The sequence below is a fragment of the Drosophila melanogaster genome, chromosome 2R (assembly GCF_000001215.4).
Source record: "Drosophila melanogaster chromosome 2R".
Lineage (NCBI taxonomy): Eukaryota > Metazoa > Arthropoda > Insecta > Diptera > Drosophilidae > Drosophila > Drosophila melanogaster.
This window is the reverse complement of record NT_033778.4, coordinates 9,044,741-9,062,232: the sequence shown is the minus strand read 5'-3', so window position 1 is coordinate 9,062,232 and position 17,492 is coordinate 9,044,741. Positions and strand designations below refer to the sequence as shown.

Sequence of the window (17,492 nt, the reverse complement as noted above, 5' to 3'; positions counted from 1 at the left end):
TAACTTTTATTCATACTAGTTCTAGGTTTTCATACCATACAAAAAGGACTATTTTATGTAAATAAATGCGTACTTAGTTATTTCAAATAAAATATTACAAGCAACTTAATATTTAAAATAAAATGTGTTTTAAATGTGTTTAAATGTTTAAATGAATTGCCGCTAGTAGTGGAAGGTGTAAATAGCACACACAAAGTTTGTATTTTACATAGATTCTCTTGACACTTCAGCTAAAAAGTATGCAGCATATAAATAGCCTTTAAATACTTATCGATTTACTTTCACACACAATCTGCGCTGGCTCAGTTGTCATAAATTCACAATAACTTTTAAATAGTTTAATTATTGATCTTATACACGATAGAGTTCAGGATGTGCGACGTGCTCCTCCCATGCGAGTATAATCCAAAGGAATGTCCGAGTCCTGCGGCGGAGAAGAGCCGCCTCTTCACGATCCTTTTGCTCTACTGTTGGCAGCGGGAGTACGATAAGAGACCCTACCGCCAGTTCCAGTTCAAGCGACTCACGTTCGAGGAACGGATTGGTCGGAGGTACCACTGCATCCGTGACTTGCGGATCATCGTTAACTATCTGCTGCGGCGTCCCCAGTTGTCTGTCCAAATTTCCAGCTTGGTTGTCAGCAACTGGGATGCGGGCTTGCTGAAGGACTTTGTCCGCTCGCTGCTCCCCGTTTGGTACATCGAGCTGCGACTGATGCGGTTTCCTCGGGAGTTCTTCGTGATGCTGCGTCTCAATGCGGCCAAGATGAATGTTAGCCAGCTCAGCTTGGAAGGTAACTAATGTGGAGTTCAAGGTACTCGTCCCTTTGGGCTACATGCTTAACTCACTCTTTCTCTATACATCCAGGAACACCCCTCACCGATGAAGACGTGCGCATCCTGCGAGAATTCCTGCTGGTAAGCAAGACTCTGCGCAGGCTCAACGTGTCCAGCTGCAGCCTGACACAGTTCAACTTCGCTCTGATCGCGGACGGAGTGTATAAGTCGCCTGGAGTGCGACGCTTGAGCGCCAACCGGCTGCTGGGGATGAGCCTCAGCCTGGACACGGAGAAAATTTCATCCGTGCTGAGCTCGCTGCTGATGCAGAATACACTCTGGGCTCTTTCGCTGGAGCACTGCGAACTGACCGCCCAGGACATGATTCCCATTGCCGAGCACCTGGCACGGACCAACTCGAAATTTCGGCGCCTGCGAATCGCCTGCAACAAGATCGGTCCGGATGGAGCCTTCTTTCTGCTGCGTGGAATGTCCATGGGTGGCAATCTGGAGTTGCTGGACCTGAGCTACTGCTCGATTGGTACGCACGGCGGCGAGTGGGTGGCCAAGTACCTGGCCTCGTGCCGCAGACTGCAGGTCCTGCACTTGAACTACAACGACATGGGTCCGACGGCAGTGAATCTCATCCTTCTGGCCATGAAGAAACAGTGCAAGCTGGAAAAACTAACCTTGTATGGCAACCACTTTGACTCGCGTACCGCGATGATAGTGCGTCGCTTGCTGGATGCCGAGGTAGTACTCCACTCCGAGCTGGACATCAGTTACACATACGACGAGGCACTGCAGGATTACAGAGTGGTGCCTTGGCGTTAGAAAGTGGATAGAAAGTTGTTAGTTGTGTTTACTCGTAAGTAAATTAAAGTCTATGCCGCTAAAATCAGTTGTGGTAGTACTTCTCAAAGATATCGGTTGCAGACGTGTTACGTGGTACTATGATTTTTTAAAGGAAATTTGAATATATATTTTTTAGGGGAAGGTATAAAAATTGTATTTTAAATTACGTCGTAACTAATAGTAAAACATCAATACTAATATTTCTAATAGTAAGATTTTTCTAACAAAGTTTCCTAATATGCATATAAATGGAAGTTTTCGGCCCACTGTGCGGCGTAAGCTTTGCAACCACGTGCTCACTTTCTCGCTCTCCGGCTTTCTCTCGCATTCCCAATGAATGAAGAGGCGGTGCTGCCAGACTACTGTTGAGTGGGATGGAAAGCTTGGCTTGGGAGCGAGCTTTTAGGACCAAACAGCTGACCCGACGGAGTGGCAACTTTCGCTTTCGTTTCCGGCTTCTGTTTTGTTATTGTGAGAGCGCAGTTCGTGTGCGTGTGTGTGCACTTGTGAATGTGTGGCGATTTCAAAGTCAGACAGCAACAACAACGACAGCATAATGAGCGAAAAAGAAAACGACGGCGACGCGTGGAGAGCGAGGGCGGAGAGGGAGCAGAACTTCGGCAGCGGCGCGACGGCGACAGGACAACGCTAACGGTATCCTTGTTGAGAGTTTCGCAATATATTTTCATTGCTGCAGTCTCATCGAAAGCGTCGAAGCAACCGAATCGCATCGAACATCCGACAAATCGGTTAGCCGATGCAAAACTCCATTGAGAAATGCACAGCATAAAAAAATTCAAAATAACAAAAAACCCGAATAGGAAACTAACGAATTCTTACACAACATTCCAAACTAGATAACTAGATAATAATCCCGTGCTCGTTTCGTTTGTTTGCCGTTCAGTGACAGTGCTAGAAAGTGATGTGCTCCAGTTCTTGTATAACTCTTCATAATTAACAAGAAAACTAAAACTGTGTTGTGCCTGCGGCCAATTTGTATTTCCCCGCTCCTTTTATCTTATTTCAGTTGAAAATTTGCTTATATGCTTGCAGGCGGATGCTGGTACACATATTTATTCAGCTACTGCTTATGGCCAGCCAACTACCCACCTAAACTAAACCGAAACCAGAGCTAAAACTAAACTGAAAACGAAATCAAAACCAAAACTAACTAAACGAACTGAACTATAAAGAAGCCAGTGGCTGTTACAACTTTCACTACTAGCAAAGTTGGACCAAAGGCAAAAGGCAAAAGCAGAAGCAACCCGACCAAGCAACATGAACATGAACATGAACGACAGTCGACGCAACACCGCCACGGAATTCAGCTATATCCTGCAGCGCCAGGTGAGTTGGCCCCCAATTACATGCACTTAGTTTGAGTCTCAGAAGCGCCTGTTTCTCGAGTCCTCGCCCCGAATCACTGAGAGCACCCACAACTCGAGCACTTCCTTGCAGCACCCTAATTGCACACTTCCCAGCCGCAGGAACTCCGACTAATTGCAGCCACACGAACTGACTGATTGGCCAGCTGCCCACTGAGTGCATAATGACCGGGATTGTGGCAGAAGTCGGGGTTCTCAGCGGTGCCCAGTTGTTCCATTCGGAACAACTTCCACTTTCACCAGGTTTCTCATACTCTTGAAAAAAATTACAAAAATCCTTTTATTTGTCATTGGGACATTTGTTAAATTTGAAAAATATTTATTTCCTATTGTATCTATATTTGCATAACATAGCAACTCTTCTTTATATTTTAATAGAATTAAAAGTTAAAATGATCCCATTAGTCTGTGCGCCAAGCACAATTGAAACTTTTTGTTATCCCCTTTAGATAATTTGAAACTTTATCTAGAATTTGGCAATCATTGTAGTTGCAAATTTTAAGTTTAATCCGAAAATTATTCCACTTCATGCCTTGTCAAATGTTTTAAATTGTGACATTTTAGAAGTAGAGCACAAGTATATGATTTGTGCTGTCATTTGAAAATTATTGCGCACGTTGACTGAATGTGACTATGAAAACGTAATCGATGGAGATTAAGTTTGCTTTGTGAAGCAAATTAAATTTTCCAAGTCGACAGCCACAACAGATTTGACGACACATGAAAATGTGTGTCCGATTCCTTGGCTGCCCAATGAATTGTTAAGACACAATATGGCTCGTCGATCAATCATGGCCTAATAAATGGCCCGCCTACATTTGCATATAAATCTGGTCAAGGGGATTTCACTGGGATTTCGGGATCTGGCGACGGGTCGGGTAAAGCCCGATAATCCCTTAAGCTCGTTATGAATTCCATTCCGCCAAACTGCTCGAATTGGCTTGCGTGTCTGTCGGTGTGCACAAACGCAGTAACACACACTTGAAATCGTGGCCCGCAACTCGTAGAAGGACTGTTAAATCAATTTGTTTTCAGCACCCGTGGAACCGCATCCCCATCCCCATTCCCATTCCCATTCCCATCCGACCGAGACTTAGACAATGATACATGGAAACTACCGAATCGTGTCCTGATTGAGTGATTATCCAAAGCACAATTCACAACATGCTATGATTGATGACAAGCAATTGAATCGCCTGTGGCCCCAAGGACTCGGCTATTTATTGTCTAACCGCTGACCTTTGACGGGCGTGAAAGTTTGTCCGAGATCCCCCAAGATTTAATTAGGCACCCCAAGGAGGTGGCCGCCAAAAATGCTCGAGATAACAAAATCAATATGCGGCGCGAACGGCCTTTAATTACACAGCACCCACACATAGCGATAAGGATAAGGGGGCGATGGATTTATGGGTCCTGCTCCGGGCACAGCCGCATCCGCATCCACTTAATCGCCGCTTAGTATGCACGGCATGTGGTGGCAGCGCCTCGCATCTGGCATCTGGCCTTGGACCGGCTCCGCCTGTGCCTCCTCCTTCTTCTGATCCTTGAGCTACTCCCTTCGTGGCAGCTGGGCCAGCTGAGGCATCCAATAAGAATGTCACCCCCTCGTGAGATAACAGAAATCAATGTCAGCTGCAGCTGGCAGTGCAGCACTTGGCCCTGGGGAGCCCTACGAGTTCTCCGACACTCTGGGCCGACAATTATGTCTGCATTGGAATTTCAAATTGGCCCGGAAGCCATTCGCTCGAACGCTTAACTCAATCCCACTCTCAATTGACCCAATTAAATTAAACATTGTGCGGGTGTGATGAGAAATCGTGGTGCGGAAAACCATAATTAGATAAATTTCAAAAGCAATGACTACTGATGGTCAATCACTGGATATTTGGAGAGTTGTAGAAAAGACGGTGGGCTGGGCTCACACGGCGTATGGACAACGGGCATCACGCATACGCCACCCCGCACAAGTTATGCAATAACTGTTGCATAGCCCAGTGCTGCTCCTCAGCCATTGTGGCTCGCAGGCAATCAAGGTGAATCGCCAAAACCCCATCGAGACCCCGCTTAGTCCATCTCCTGGGCCTCCCTCCCAATGGGTGAGTGTGTGTGCGATGGATGTGTCTTAAATGGATTCGATTTCGACGCCTGGCGGACTCTCAACTCCCCGCTGCTTTGGCGGAACAATAAAAAGCAAACACTGTGCGCGTTCGTATCTCGGATATTGACGGGCAAAACGATAAAAAGACGAGGAAAACTCAGACAACCACTGAGCTCGGGCTCGCATTTCCCACAGCGATATGTGAAAACACGTGTTCCATAAAGATATGTGCGCTATATATATATATATATATGTATATATATGCACATGTAGTATATCCATATACAGATATTTGGCATGCGAATAAATTGGAATTTTTTTGTGCGGTATGATTCGTGCATGCATGTGTGCTTGGTTTGGTTGTGTTTGGTTTGATGTGTATTTTACGTTTATGTTTTAAGCGAATCATTCAGCGCGCACTTCGGATTGTCGTTGAAGTGAACTCGATTTAATGGCTAACAATTTGATTTTCATGCGATCCACCAGGGCAGCGATGTGTCGGTTGCCGAGGCTTATGCATTCGATGACTTCAACAATATAATGAAGGTAAACTCTGACCCACATTCTCGACTGCACTTGCATTGCGAATCGTAGTCGTGTTCACACTCAAGTCCCCTTCACATTCATTAAATTCCCGCCCCGAGTAACGCCTACACTAGCTCGGTGCGAAAGAGACGGCGAGTGGGGAAAGAGAGAGAGAGAGAGAGAGAGACGGATGGTGTGGGTGGGACACATCTGGCATTCTAGCATTCTGGCATTCTGGCCGCGACCTTCTACGGGGTCTTTCGGGCGGTACAAATTGCTTTTGGTCCCTGGACATCAAAAGAATTTTCTTATTAAGAAATACTTCCTTGCCTACTTCGCGAGCGCCTTATTAAATATTGCATCGTGTACGAGTTGATAATGAAGACAAATTACAATTGAAATGTGTGCTTTTATTGCATACTTTTAGTCCGACTCGATGGAGGGAAATATAAAACCTAATGAAAATTAAATGTGCGCCGCCTGGTAATGAAGGCTGTTTAGGAGCAGTTAAAAGGGGAGAAATATGTCAAACTATTCCGTCGCGCCATTTAAATCTATAATTTTCCATTTAAGATGGAGCTAAACTTATCTTACTTTAATAATCAATACAAGTAATTATATTTGCCCACCCCTTTTATTTTAGAATTTTACTTTACTTTATAAAGTAATCATTAAAATCCTGAACTCAATCTTCTCGAAACTATTAAGGTTCCTACACTCTCGAGGATAATGTGGTCACTGTGGACTTTGAGCCATAAGTCATGTTGAGCCGCCTACCTGGGCTTACGAGGAATAAACCCATCCATCTGGCTTACCTCTTATTAAGGGCCAGTAAAAAGTGTACTAAGCCTATTCCAAGCTGGCGTGGCTTTAAGCCGAGTCTAATCCCGACAACTAATACCAGAGAATGTCTGTCGAAAGGAGCTGGAAAGGATTTCCCATACATATCCTCAAACATACACAGTAGTGATTTTCAGAGCCAGCGAAAAGGAGGAGAAAATGAAGGCGGCGACGTTGGCCAAGAACTTGAAGGGAACATTGTGTAATATTTGATGCATTACCATGCATAAGTAAGGAATGCCAGTCGGCGAGTGTGTTGGCCCTTTGTTGTTTTCCCAGGCCTCGCACCAAACAAGTCTTTGGCTTTGTTGTTGGCAAAGCCATTAGGCCAAGCCAAGGCTGGTCGAAAAAAATTTCAGCATTAACGAGTGGGAGAGGGTGCGAATAAAAATAAAGCAGCCAAAGAGCCCTGATTGTTTGCACAACTAATGGTCGCGTCGGCTCAAAGCCAAATTGCCAATAGTTGGGACACTCTGCCTGCTGGCTGACTGTTTCTCAATTAGGTTAGTTCCAGCCGAAAGTGGAACAGCTCTTGGCCAACGGCGGAGACTTCGCATTAATTGGACTGAAAGGGAACTGCAAAAATTAAATTAAACACAGAAAGTGCAGAAGCAACTGTTAAAAACATTGGATAAATTGCACAAAAAGGGTGGAGATTACTTAATACATTATATTTTGGGTAGCTAACTTATAATTTGTTTTTATGGGATTTATTTTGGTATTACTAAAACTAGTAGATTTCCATTAGCTTAAACTATTGTATTTAATTGAATAGATAATTTGATGAGCGACTAGTAACAGTTGATTAATGGGTTCTTGTGTGTGTGGTGCCAGTTATAGTTACCAAAGTGGATGAGGTGCATCTGGTCAGTACTTCGTTCAGGACCATGATAAAACTAAGAAAGAATGGAAAGATCATTCTTATGTACTTTCCCTGTGGAAATGAATGCAGTCGAAAAGCAATCGCCAGATGCTGGATTTCAACAATATGCTCAAAGCTTTTTAAGTGTTTTTGGTTTTTGCACTTAGCCAAATTATTCGTTGACTAAGTTTTAATTATTTATAAGAAGTTTGTTACTATCTACAAAATTAAAGAGACTGTATAAGTGGTAGAGCAGCTGTTGCTGTGCAAAAACCCTGAGCTTCATAGAAGCTGTTCTGAAATGCAATGCATTCACAATCTCATTAACAAGTTTGTGTACGGAAATGTTGGTCTAAAGATAAGATGTTCAAAGCACATTTATGCTATTATAGTTTATATTATATTGAATATATAAATATGATAAAATCATTATATAGCTTTTATCAAAACAAATGTAGTCACACTTGTGGTTTCTTGGGTTACTTCTCCCATGCAGCCGGCAAAGGTCAGACTCTTTTCCATTTCCCTAAAACAACACAATCCCCAAACCAAACCAAACCAACCCAACCCAACCAAACCCATCCGGAGTCCATCCCCACCCCTTGTTAAGCCTGACCGGAGGACCATTTGGCTGCCTCGCATGTTAGTGTTTACTTTTTCGCTATACACGGAGACTGAGGTATCGGGCAGATGGGCACATGGGTGGCATGGGCAGATGGTTGCCTACATGTGGTGCAGTAGGCCCTGTTTGTCTATCGCCCGGAGGGAGGTGGAGGTGCAACCCAGGCAACCCGGGCAACCCGGGCAACGGCAGGAACTGGAAGGACAACAATGCCGACGCGACTGTGTCAATAGTTCAGGGGGACACGTATTTGGAATGCAAAAAGGCGGCAGTTCTGCGGCAAGTGGCGGGTTTTGCCAACACCATGCCATTTTGGCTTGCGCCTAATTTTGGCTCCCTGGTTAATTGTTTGGCCAGACCCGGAGGAGCACCCAAACATGCACCGGTCCTTTCAATCTGGGCATGAATGTGTGTTGTTTGCTGTTCCCCAAAAACGTTTTTATTAAAGTGCAAATGGCTGCTGCCATTGTGTCGGCGTTGTTCTCTAATTTCATTAGGCCAGCCAAATATGTGTCCGTCGTTTTGGCCAAACAACTTGTTCTTACCCTTTACCATACTATGTAACCTTGGGCAATGCTGGGCCATAAGATAAATTTGTAACACAGGTAGTGGAACAATTTTCGTATAATAAACTTTTTCTTGAATCTTATCTTATATTCTAAGGCTTATTAAAAATATGCGGATAATATTTCAGTTTTCTATTTTAATTAATTTTATTACAAATTTCCCAATATTTTGTCCACTTTTTCTGGGCAAGCTGTACCTAAGCTCCCAGCAGTGCTGACAAAAGTTATGTAAACTAGGTACCTAATTATCTACAATTAATTAACATTTCCATTATCTTTGTGTTAGACCTTCATAATCCTTTCTCCCCTTTAATAAAGAAAAAGGGTATTTTAATACCATTTTTAGGCCGCACAGAAAAGTTGGAAGGGAAAGTGCGAGGCAAGGTCCAAGGACATGAGTGTTATTAATTAAAATCGTGCAGTGCATTAAATGGGTTGTTTGCCACCAGGACCGGATCCTGGATTGTTTCAGGATTGTTCGGCCTGGCTCCCAGTGGAGATTGCCTTTCGAGTGCGGCGCTTGCTATTTGTGTTTGAGTTCGTATTTGCCTGCGACAATGTTTGCCTTTTATTAGAAACGTTCTGTTAGTCAGGTACCAGGTGGATTTCCAGATGGCATGTGTGCACGTGCGCCTTTTGAAAAGCCACCGCGCAATTTTCATCTCTTGTTTTTTTTTCCCCCAGTTGATTCCTATCTGTTTTCCCGTTTCACACGCTTTTCAGTCAATTGAGTTTCGACTGCGATTTTTTTTGTTGGTGCCTCATTTGCCCCCTTTTCCCTTGTCAAATTAATTGGATTCGCGCGGCTTAATTGCTGACAGGGGAATGCTGCCAAATTATGTATGAGAGTTCGGACGAATTTTCGAGTTTTCATTTTGACCGCCCAATGCGAGCATACATGTGATGTCCGAGTTCGAACTTGACTCGAAAAATACGCTCGATTGAACAGCGGAAACAGATTTATTCATTCATCGAAATCATTTATTCAAGCTATTATTTATGATTCCTCGTGCGCATCGCTTGATCCTGTGATGAAAGTTGAACGAGCCCAAGGACAAGTGGCCATCGCAATTTGATGGAGGCGTAATGTTCCACATGATAAACTAATCAAGCCAGCTGGCTATGAATTATCCTGTTGAGAGTTCTCAGCCTTCAAGGGTTTGCTCGAGATTAACGTTTGTTCATTTGCCTTCGACGGGGCAATTTGTTTTTCAACTTTTTTGTTTCATTTTTTCCTCTCTGGCGTGTTTTTTTTTTGTAAGGACGAAGGACCTGGTCCGCTGACAACGGACACTCTGTAATTTCATTGGGCCGCAGCTGCCGTAACCTTGCCCGGCTGATTCAGCCTTGGCAGTGGGACTGCCTGTTTGACTTTGGCCGGGTTTCCTGTTGCCCTTCCAGTGGCCGTGCCTCATAATTAGCCACTTTCTTTGACACTCGACGGCTGGTTCTGCCCGTCTCCATCCCAACCAAAATACAAGCAACATACACCTGTGACCTTTGACGCCAACTAATTGAATTGAAAACTCAACTCGACTCGCGCGTAATTTGCCTTTGGAAATGTTCATTACCCAAACACCTCCAGAAACCATTTTAAAGTAGTTCTGGCAAATGTTTACTTTGCACTCACTTCCCATTTTAAGGGCGTTTGCGGCCAAAGCTGCAGAAGTGTAAACTTTTCCGTTGTTTGTTTGCTGTTTTCCCGAAGTTCAGTTGCTAGAACTTCTTTAATTGCCAGCTGGCTAAAGTTTTGCTCCAAATTGGGCTTATCCCTTCGGTTTTTATTATTTTTTGCTGCTTTATTTTTTAGTTGCCATGCTGTAAATGTGGGCCACAACATTGGCCCGCTTTTCGTGACTTTATGGCGTTGTTGAGGAATTTTATTTATGTTTATGTAGGAGCTCTTCATATAAAATTGTCTTTTATGGCAGGCGGCTGTTGCTGGGTATATGGGGAACTTATATTACCAACACACGTTCATAAACACATAGAGAAAACAATATAATCAGTTTCAAGTGCACTTTTTATACCCGTTACTCGTAGCGTGAAAGTATGTACTATATTCGTTGAAAAATTGAAATAGTTAAAGGACGTGTTTTCGACTCTATACAGTGTATATAATTTTAATCAAAGTTAAACAAATTCTGTTGATAGGTTTCAAAAATACAGAGAAAAGGAAATCATTTATTTCATGATTACAGTGATATATTAAATGGAAGTCCACAAATGGAATTCCAAAGACCTATTTTTTCTCAGTGCACACACAATAGAGTGGGGAAAAGGGTTTTGGCGAAACCGCAATTTACGATACGGATACGAGCTGCCTTTGTCTTTGCCTCTACCTGAATATTGCGTATACGCAACATTGACTGTCGGGGGAGTAGGTGGGTGGTGTGTGGATGGTACTGGAAGGCGGGTTCTGTTGGTTTTGCTTTTGATGTAAAGAGGCACTCGAGGCAATTTTGCGCTCTTATCCCAATCAACGAGCAGTAATGGCGAGCAGCACAAGGGCGACGGATAGCTAACCTTTGTTGTACGTTACACCGTCCTAGAACAACCATCAGACACATCAGCAACAGGGCCAGCCGCAACAGCCACATCAGCAGCAGCAGCAGCCGCCGCAGCAGCAGCAGCAGCAACAGCATCGCCAGCATTCGCAGCAGCAGCAGCAAGCACAGCAGGATGCCGGACTGGGGGACACGCTGTCCTCGCTGCCACAGGCCTCGTTCAACTACATCAACTCCATCGTGGGCAGCGGCGTCATCGGCATACCCTACGCCCTTCACAGGGCCGGATTCGGACTGGGCCTGGCCCTGCTCATCCTGGTGGCCTACATCACCGACTACTCACTCATCCTGATGGTGAGTGGCAGGCCCCCCTAACTCGATGCCTTTCCCAAATCGGTTTTAAAGTTCCAATCAGGCAATCTGGACATCTGACCAGACCGAAGCGACCAAAGTCACATGCCAAACGCATTTCCGCTCGACTCCGGGCATTAGCATTTGCTGCATAATTAACGAGCCCACTCATTTGCGAGGGCGTGTGCTGCCGTTTAAGCCTCATTTCATTTGCAGGTCAGATGCGGCCACATCTGCGGTCGGTTCAGCTATCCGGGCATCATGGAGGCGGCCTACGGCAAGTACGGCTATTACCTGCTCTCCCTGCTGCAGTTCATGTATCCATTCCTGGGTGAGTTGTGCAAGTTATTGCATACTTTGCACATTTCATTATTATTTCAATACTATCATAAGGTTTTAGTTTGTTATACTTAAGCACTATTTTTCATTAGCATATGTTATATTATTTTATTAGTTTCCCCTTGTTTTTCGAAGAGCCAACTTGTTTAAGTTAGAAGCTTAATTAAATTAATAAATTTTATTTTAATGCTAGGGTACACATCCTTAATATCCCTTATATATTCCCTTTATATTTTGCAATGCCTTTACTTAAGTCGATTTTTTTGTTATCTCTATTAATCAATTGTGATTTGATGTTTGCAATATTACACTTTTATGATGTAATATAAACTTTATGAGCAATGTTTGTGATGGAAACCCAACCCTCTTTTCAGCCATGATTTCCTACAACGTGGTGGTGGGCGATACGCTGTCGAAGGTTCTGGTCCGCTTCTTCCCCTCCTGGGGCGGTTCCATGGGCGCCGTCCGACTGGGCGTGGTCTTCTTCGTCAACGTGGGCGTGGTGATGCCCCTCTGTCTCTACAAGAACGTCTCCAGACTGGCCAGAGCCAGCTTCATTAGCCTGGCGTGCGTGGTCTTCATCCTGTTTGCCGTCATCATCAAGCTCATGTCGGGCGATTATAAGGTGTAAGTATGCTAGCTCAATGCCTTCAATTTTCCACCAAGAGCACACAATGTCAGTGATTCGAGGATATTCTTTAAAATTGATTACTTGGTTATTTCATTAAAGTCAGGCTTTTAGTTTTGGTGCAAAAATTTACATTTTTACATTTGTTGAAACAGCATGGCGTGCAAAACTAATTGATTGCCATTTTAAGTGATGTGACAATGCCTATTGATTGAGTCAATTACCGCTTGAATTTAGGCAATGAAATGCAATTACTACCTGATCACTGACTAATTCCATAAATACCTAATTAGCAGAATTTAGAGGGCCAGGAATTTGGCATAACAAATGAGATGGGAATGTATTCAAATTTTTACGTACCGTTAATAATTACATTACACTATTTGGTTTTATTATCGAAAGTATTGATTTTATAGACTCATAGGGAATTAAAAAAAAATTGCCAACTGAAAGTGATTTTCTTTTGTAGACCAGACACTTTCCCTAACTTTCTCTTTAACTTTCTGGCCGCCGAAGCAATTAAAAAAATGGCAGAAGGTAAAATAGAAACAAACAACGCTGGTTGTGCGCGTGAAGATTTATTTACATTTTAATTACAAATTGTGTACTTTTCGCCGATTTTCCCTAACCGCCGACACAGTTGCAGCCAGTTGGACCTGGGCTGGGGAATAGCGCTCCGGATGGGGTATCCCCATTGCGAGGGTGATGGTGGTCTGACTTGGTCTGGCTTGGGGGTGGGTCTGGGTGGTGGTCCTGGGCTTTAGTGCTAAGTGCCGCTTTAGTGCTTTCAAATCTGTGGCAACTGCCCGGGGCGGTGGTGCTCCTGCTCCCGCCGGTGGTGCGGAGGAATCTGCAGGGTGGCGCAGAGCTCATAAAATTTAGTGTGCCACTTGTTTCCCTTTTATGGCTTTTCATTAGGCGAGGCGAGTCGAGTTCTGTTGAGTCTGTTGCAGTGCAACTGAGTTGCATGCATACATACATATGAGTATGAGCTGAAAGCAACAATTTTCCCCTGCAGTTTGAAGGTTAACGAGGGGCAGGACTTGCCCCTCTTCAGCAGGGGGGGGGGGGGGTAAAGCGAACCTTGAATGCTGCGTCTGCGGCTTGGTATAAAATTTAAATAAATTTCCCATTCGCAGCTGCCTGGCCTTCAGTCTACCTTTCCATTCCTTATCTTTGGGTGCGCACCTTTTGTTTTTACTCATTTTTTATGCGAATAATTCACATTTCCTGCGGCTGTCCGAGCCAACGAAATGTTAATTTGGTGTTAACTTTTGTGTAATGCTTTCCGGGAAAAAAACCTTTTTCTTCCCTTCTCTGCCCGCAACGATTTGTTTCCAGGACGGACACGGCGGAATCGTGGCGGTTCGCCAACTCGGATCTAATCCCGGCCACGGGCATCATGGTCTTCGGTGAGCAGAGTGTGGATTTTCCACTTGACTTTCCACTTGCCTTCCATATATATCCATATGCGTATCCCATCCATCCATCTATCTATCTATGTATCTATCTATCTTTTTATTGGACATCCGTCCGTGCAGCTTTCATGTGTCATCACAACACCTTCCTCGTTTATCAATCGATGCGCGACGCGACCATGGAGCGCTGGGAGAAGGTCACCCACATTTCGATTGGATTTGCCTGGACGGTGGCGGCCCTCTTCGGCATCGCCGGCTACTCCACCTTCCGCGCTCTTTCCCAAGGTGAGGGATTGACACAAATTGCATTTAATTGCAGTGACAGGCAATTTGTGGATGTTTCCTGTCTGCTGTTTTCGGCATTTACTATACTTGTAGTATTTACTGCTTACGACCGTTCCAATCCCGATGGGATTCGGCTTTCCTTCTTGCAGGCGACCTGCTGGAGAACTACTGCTGGGATGACGACCTGATGAACTTCTCGCGTGTGCTCTTCTCCATATCGATACTCCTGACCTTCCCCATCGAGTGCTTCGTGTCCCGCGAGGTGAGCATCCGGAATCGCAGAGCCAGTTTAGCAACATACTTTTATTTTGGGCCATTCCCCACAGATTGTGCGCGCCCTCGTCCATCGGTTCGTGCTGAAGGAGCCCATCAGCGAGTTCACCCAGGACAAGGACCCCAGCCTGGAGAAGGGGGCCATTATCGATGAGTACTCGAAAGCCATTACCATGGCCATCGTGTTCAGCGCCTTCGTCATCTCGCCCATGACCGACTGCCTGGGTTCGGTGCTGGAGCTGAATGTGAGTAGGATTTTCCATGTCCCTTATCCATGTTCGCCTAGAAAATGGGTTGGGTACCCTTGACCAAAAGAAGGCGTTTCTATATATATGTAAGAATGGTACCCATCCGATGAAATAAGAAACATTTAAAGTCTTACTTTAAAGTCTTTACTTTTACATTTATTTAAATCATTGCGACCATGTGCACTTGTAATCTTCTTTATACTTTCTTTCAATACTAATATTTTTTACAAGTCCACTTGATGTTTATTTATCCCACTTTATGACTTTGTGGTTTTACCTCAATACACGCGATAACTTAAATCCGCAAACTCAGCTGCTTACTTGTGTTTTAGTTTAATCACAATCAGCAAGAGTTTACCCAAAACCTTTTTTAATGTACAAATTAATCATTTATGTTCCTAGTTTCCGAAAGAACACATTTCTTATCATTTATAATGCTCAGACCATTTATCATCGAGATAACTTCGACTAAGCAATTTGCAAACTTAAAGATTATTTATTACGGTTTTCGTTTGCATTTATTTCCGAGTGAATATTTGGCCTAGATGAAAGAGAATAAATTCCAATTCCCAAAGTCCATATATTCAAGTAGAAAGCTATGCAACAAAGAATCCACCAAATGCTTCATTAAATACATCTGAGACTAATTCCGATTTCACCATTCACATTTGCCAGACCAAAGGGAGAACCGTATGGCCAAGTTTATTATTATCGTCCGTAGCCATTTGCCCCTTGTATTCCAGTCACGGGTATTGGCCACAACGCCAATCCCAAACGGCATCTACAAATTCTGGCCGGAACCCGTCTTTGTATTTGCCATGCAAATTTATGCCCCACCCATCAGCCAGCCCATCAGAACATCAGCCCGTCAGCCCATCAGTACATTCAACAATCCACCCATTTCAGGGTCTCCTGGCGGCCATTCCCCTGGCCTACATCCTGCCCGGCCTGGCCTACATTCAGATGGAGCCGCACGCCCTGCTCAGCCGGGAGAAGCTGCCCGCTCTGGGCCTGGTGGTCTTCGGAGCCCTGGTGACCATCTTGGGGGCGGCGGTGCTCCTGCCGGGTCTAATGGGCGGCGACTGCCGATCGGACATTGTGATGGGTTACTGCCGGCAGGAGTTTCAGAACACCACCTCCTCGAACTAAGTTAACGGAACGGAAGTCAGCCCACGATGTGGGGCGCGCGGGTTGGGATCGCATTTTTATGGTTTGGGTTTTTGGGTTGAAACTTCTGATTTGACCTTCGGTTAATACAGCTGCACCACGTCGCATCGAAAGAAACTTGTACCTGAGTCCCAGACGTTCAAAGTATCTGCGTAAGTAAGTAGTAGGCACAGTGTTGAATTGGATTAGTGGATAGCGGATAGCGGATGTGTGATACGGGCGAACCTCAGTACAAAGGCCAGGCATTCTCTCCGATCGAGTAACCCATGTATATTTGCACCGGATAGTCGTTTAAAGTGTACATTTCGTTGGATCCCCGTTGTTGATGTCGATATTGTTGAAAGTAGTGAAAGTTCCTCGATATATAAGTGTGTGTGTACTCCGTACTCTGTACTTTGAAGCCATCAAGTTGAGCAAGCGATTTGAATTGAATTGAATCGAAAGAAACGAGCAAAGGCAAACTAAACCGAACTAGAACTAGATGTTATCCGTAGCTTTAGCGTAGTCTGAAACTATTTGGGCACCAATATACACATGCAATCCTTAGAGACAACCGACTCCCCAAGTTGAGAAGTGAATCAAAATCGAAAACGAAATCGAACAAGTATTATATGTATGTACCGAGAACTATTTGTAACTATGTATGCCCCGACGTTACCGGATCGTATTCCCCAGTTTTATATGTATGTATATGTATACAAGGGTAGATAAAAATGCGCTTGAACCGAACTAAAATCAAACTACAATATATCCCCATCAACACATCGATTTGAACAACAGTTTTGAGTTGTTAACGGCACTGAATTCTGTTTTGAATTGCATATGTACACCGAACACGATCGAATATTTATATATACAGAAACATAGATATATTTTTGTACAACTCTTGGTTTATACTGCACGATATTATGTAAATACATGTGTATGCATTTTTGGATGTGATTAAAGTCTTTACACTCACACAAAAGCCATCACCTCTTACTTTCTCTTCGGGCTGAGAGATCGGAACCAAGCTGAAGACCCCACAACTCTATATTCTAAGAGCTTAAACACTACATATCATGGCCAAGGAACACGGGACATGCCCAGGGCTTTTCTGAGATACATTTTACAAGATCTAAACAACTAACCAACTGAACCTATCGCTTTTACACAACGAATACGAGAACGGAAACGGAAACAGCAGCATACAATTTCCACAGACTTCCTGTATATACACGCTATATATATGTAGATCCGCTTGTCGTACGATATTGCTCATCTCTTCACTCGCCAAATATCTCGTTGTATCTCTCTTTTTAGCGCTATGCTAAATAAATATATGTATTGTATATCAAAGCAGTAGTAGGGAATTAGGGACGAATTGATCGATTATAGCCGAATTGTAATAACTATTATTGCCGTATTATGCATGTAGCTACATATATATACATACTATTATATTAAATTGTTTAGATGTGATGCTATCTGACCGGAGGATCGTGTGCGTAGAGAAGTTTTGATTTACAACGCAGGCATATCCCAGAGATAACAAAATCCGATTTCATTCCAATAGTATATATGTATAGATAAGCTAAAGCAAAACCAAATGAAATACTCTTGAAATAATAAAACTGCATTTTAGAAATATGCTAAAACAACACTGCGGTTTCCATACTATATCCTTATCGCCGCAATTTGTCGACAATTTCAATTCTCAGGCGTTCTTGTGGTTTTCAAAACCGATACTAGTGCCTTCGAAGTTTTG

At 43.9% G+C, this 17,492-nt stretch overlaps 2 protein-coding genes across 5 annotated transcripts; both read left to right on the top strand.

The window, feature by feature from the left end:
- Positions 1 to 308: 308 nt before the first annotated feature.
- CG8197 (uncharacterized protein) lies at positions 309 to 1,772 on the top strand. 2 transcript variants are annotated; one of them, NM_001299296.1, is made up of 2 exons: positions 309 to 793; positions 868 to 1,772. In NM_001299296.1, the coding sequence occupies exons 1-2, from the start codon at positions 373 to 375 to the stop codon at positions 1,608 to 1,610; spliced, it is 1,164 nt and encodes a 387-aa protein (NP_001286225.1). In that variant the 5' UTR covers positions 309 to 372; the 3' UTR covers positions 1,611 to 1,772. The 2 variants fall into 2 exon arrangements, with proteins under 2 accessions (NP_001286225.1, NP_610445.1); NM_136601.2 differs by having other exon boundaries at positions 868 to 1,670.
- Positions 1,625 to 17,383, top strand: CG13743 (uncharacterized protein). Of its 3 annotated transcripts, NM_136600.2 has the most exons (11): positions 2,326 to 2,380; positions 2,685 to 2,978; positions 5,601 to 5,660; positions 11,082 to 11,390; positions 11,604 to 11,718; positions 12,101 to 12,353; positions 13,696 to 13,766; positions 13,896 to 14,057; positions 14,207 to 14,319; positions 14,384 to 14,575; positions 15,485 to 17,383. In NM_136600.2, exons 2-11 carry the CDS (start codon positions 2,910 to 2,912, stop codon positions 15,725 to 15,727), a joined length of 1,587 nt encoding a protein of 528 aa, NP_610444.2. In that variant the 5' UTR covers positions 2,326 to 2,380; positions 2,685 to 2,909; the 3' UTR covers positions 15,728 to 17,383. The 3 variants fall into 3 exon arrangements, with proteins under 3 accessions (NP_001286224.1, NP_610444.2, NP_001246214.1); NM_001259285.2 differs by lacking the exon at positions 5,601 to 5,660; NM_001299295.1 differs by lacking the exons at positions 2,326 to 2,380; positions 5,601 to 5,660; positions 13,696 to 13,766; positions 13,896 to 14,057 and adding an exon at positions 1,625 to 1,644.
- The last annotated feature ends 109 nt before the right edge of the window (positions 17,384 to 17,492 follow it).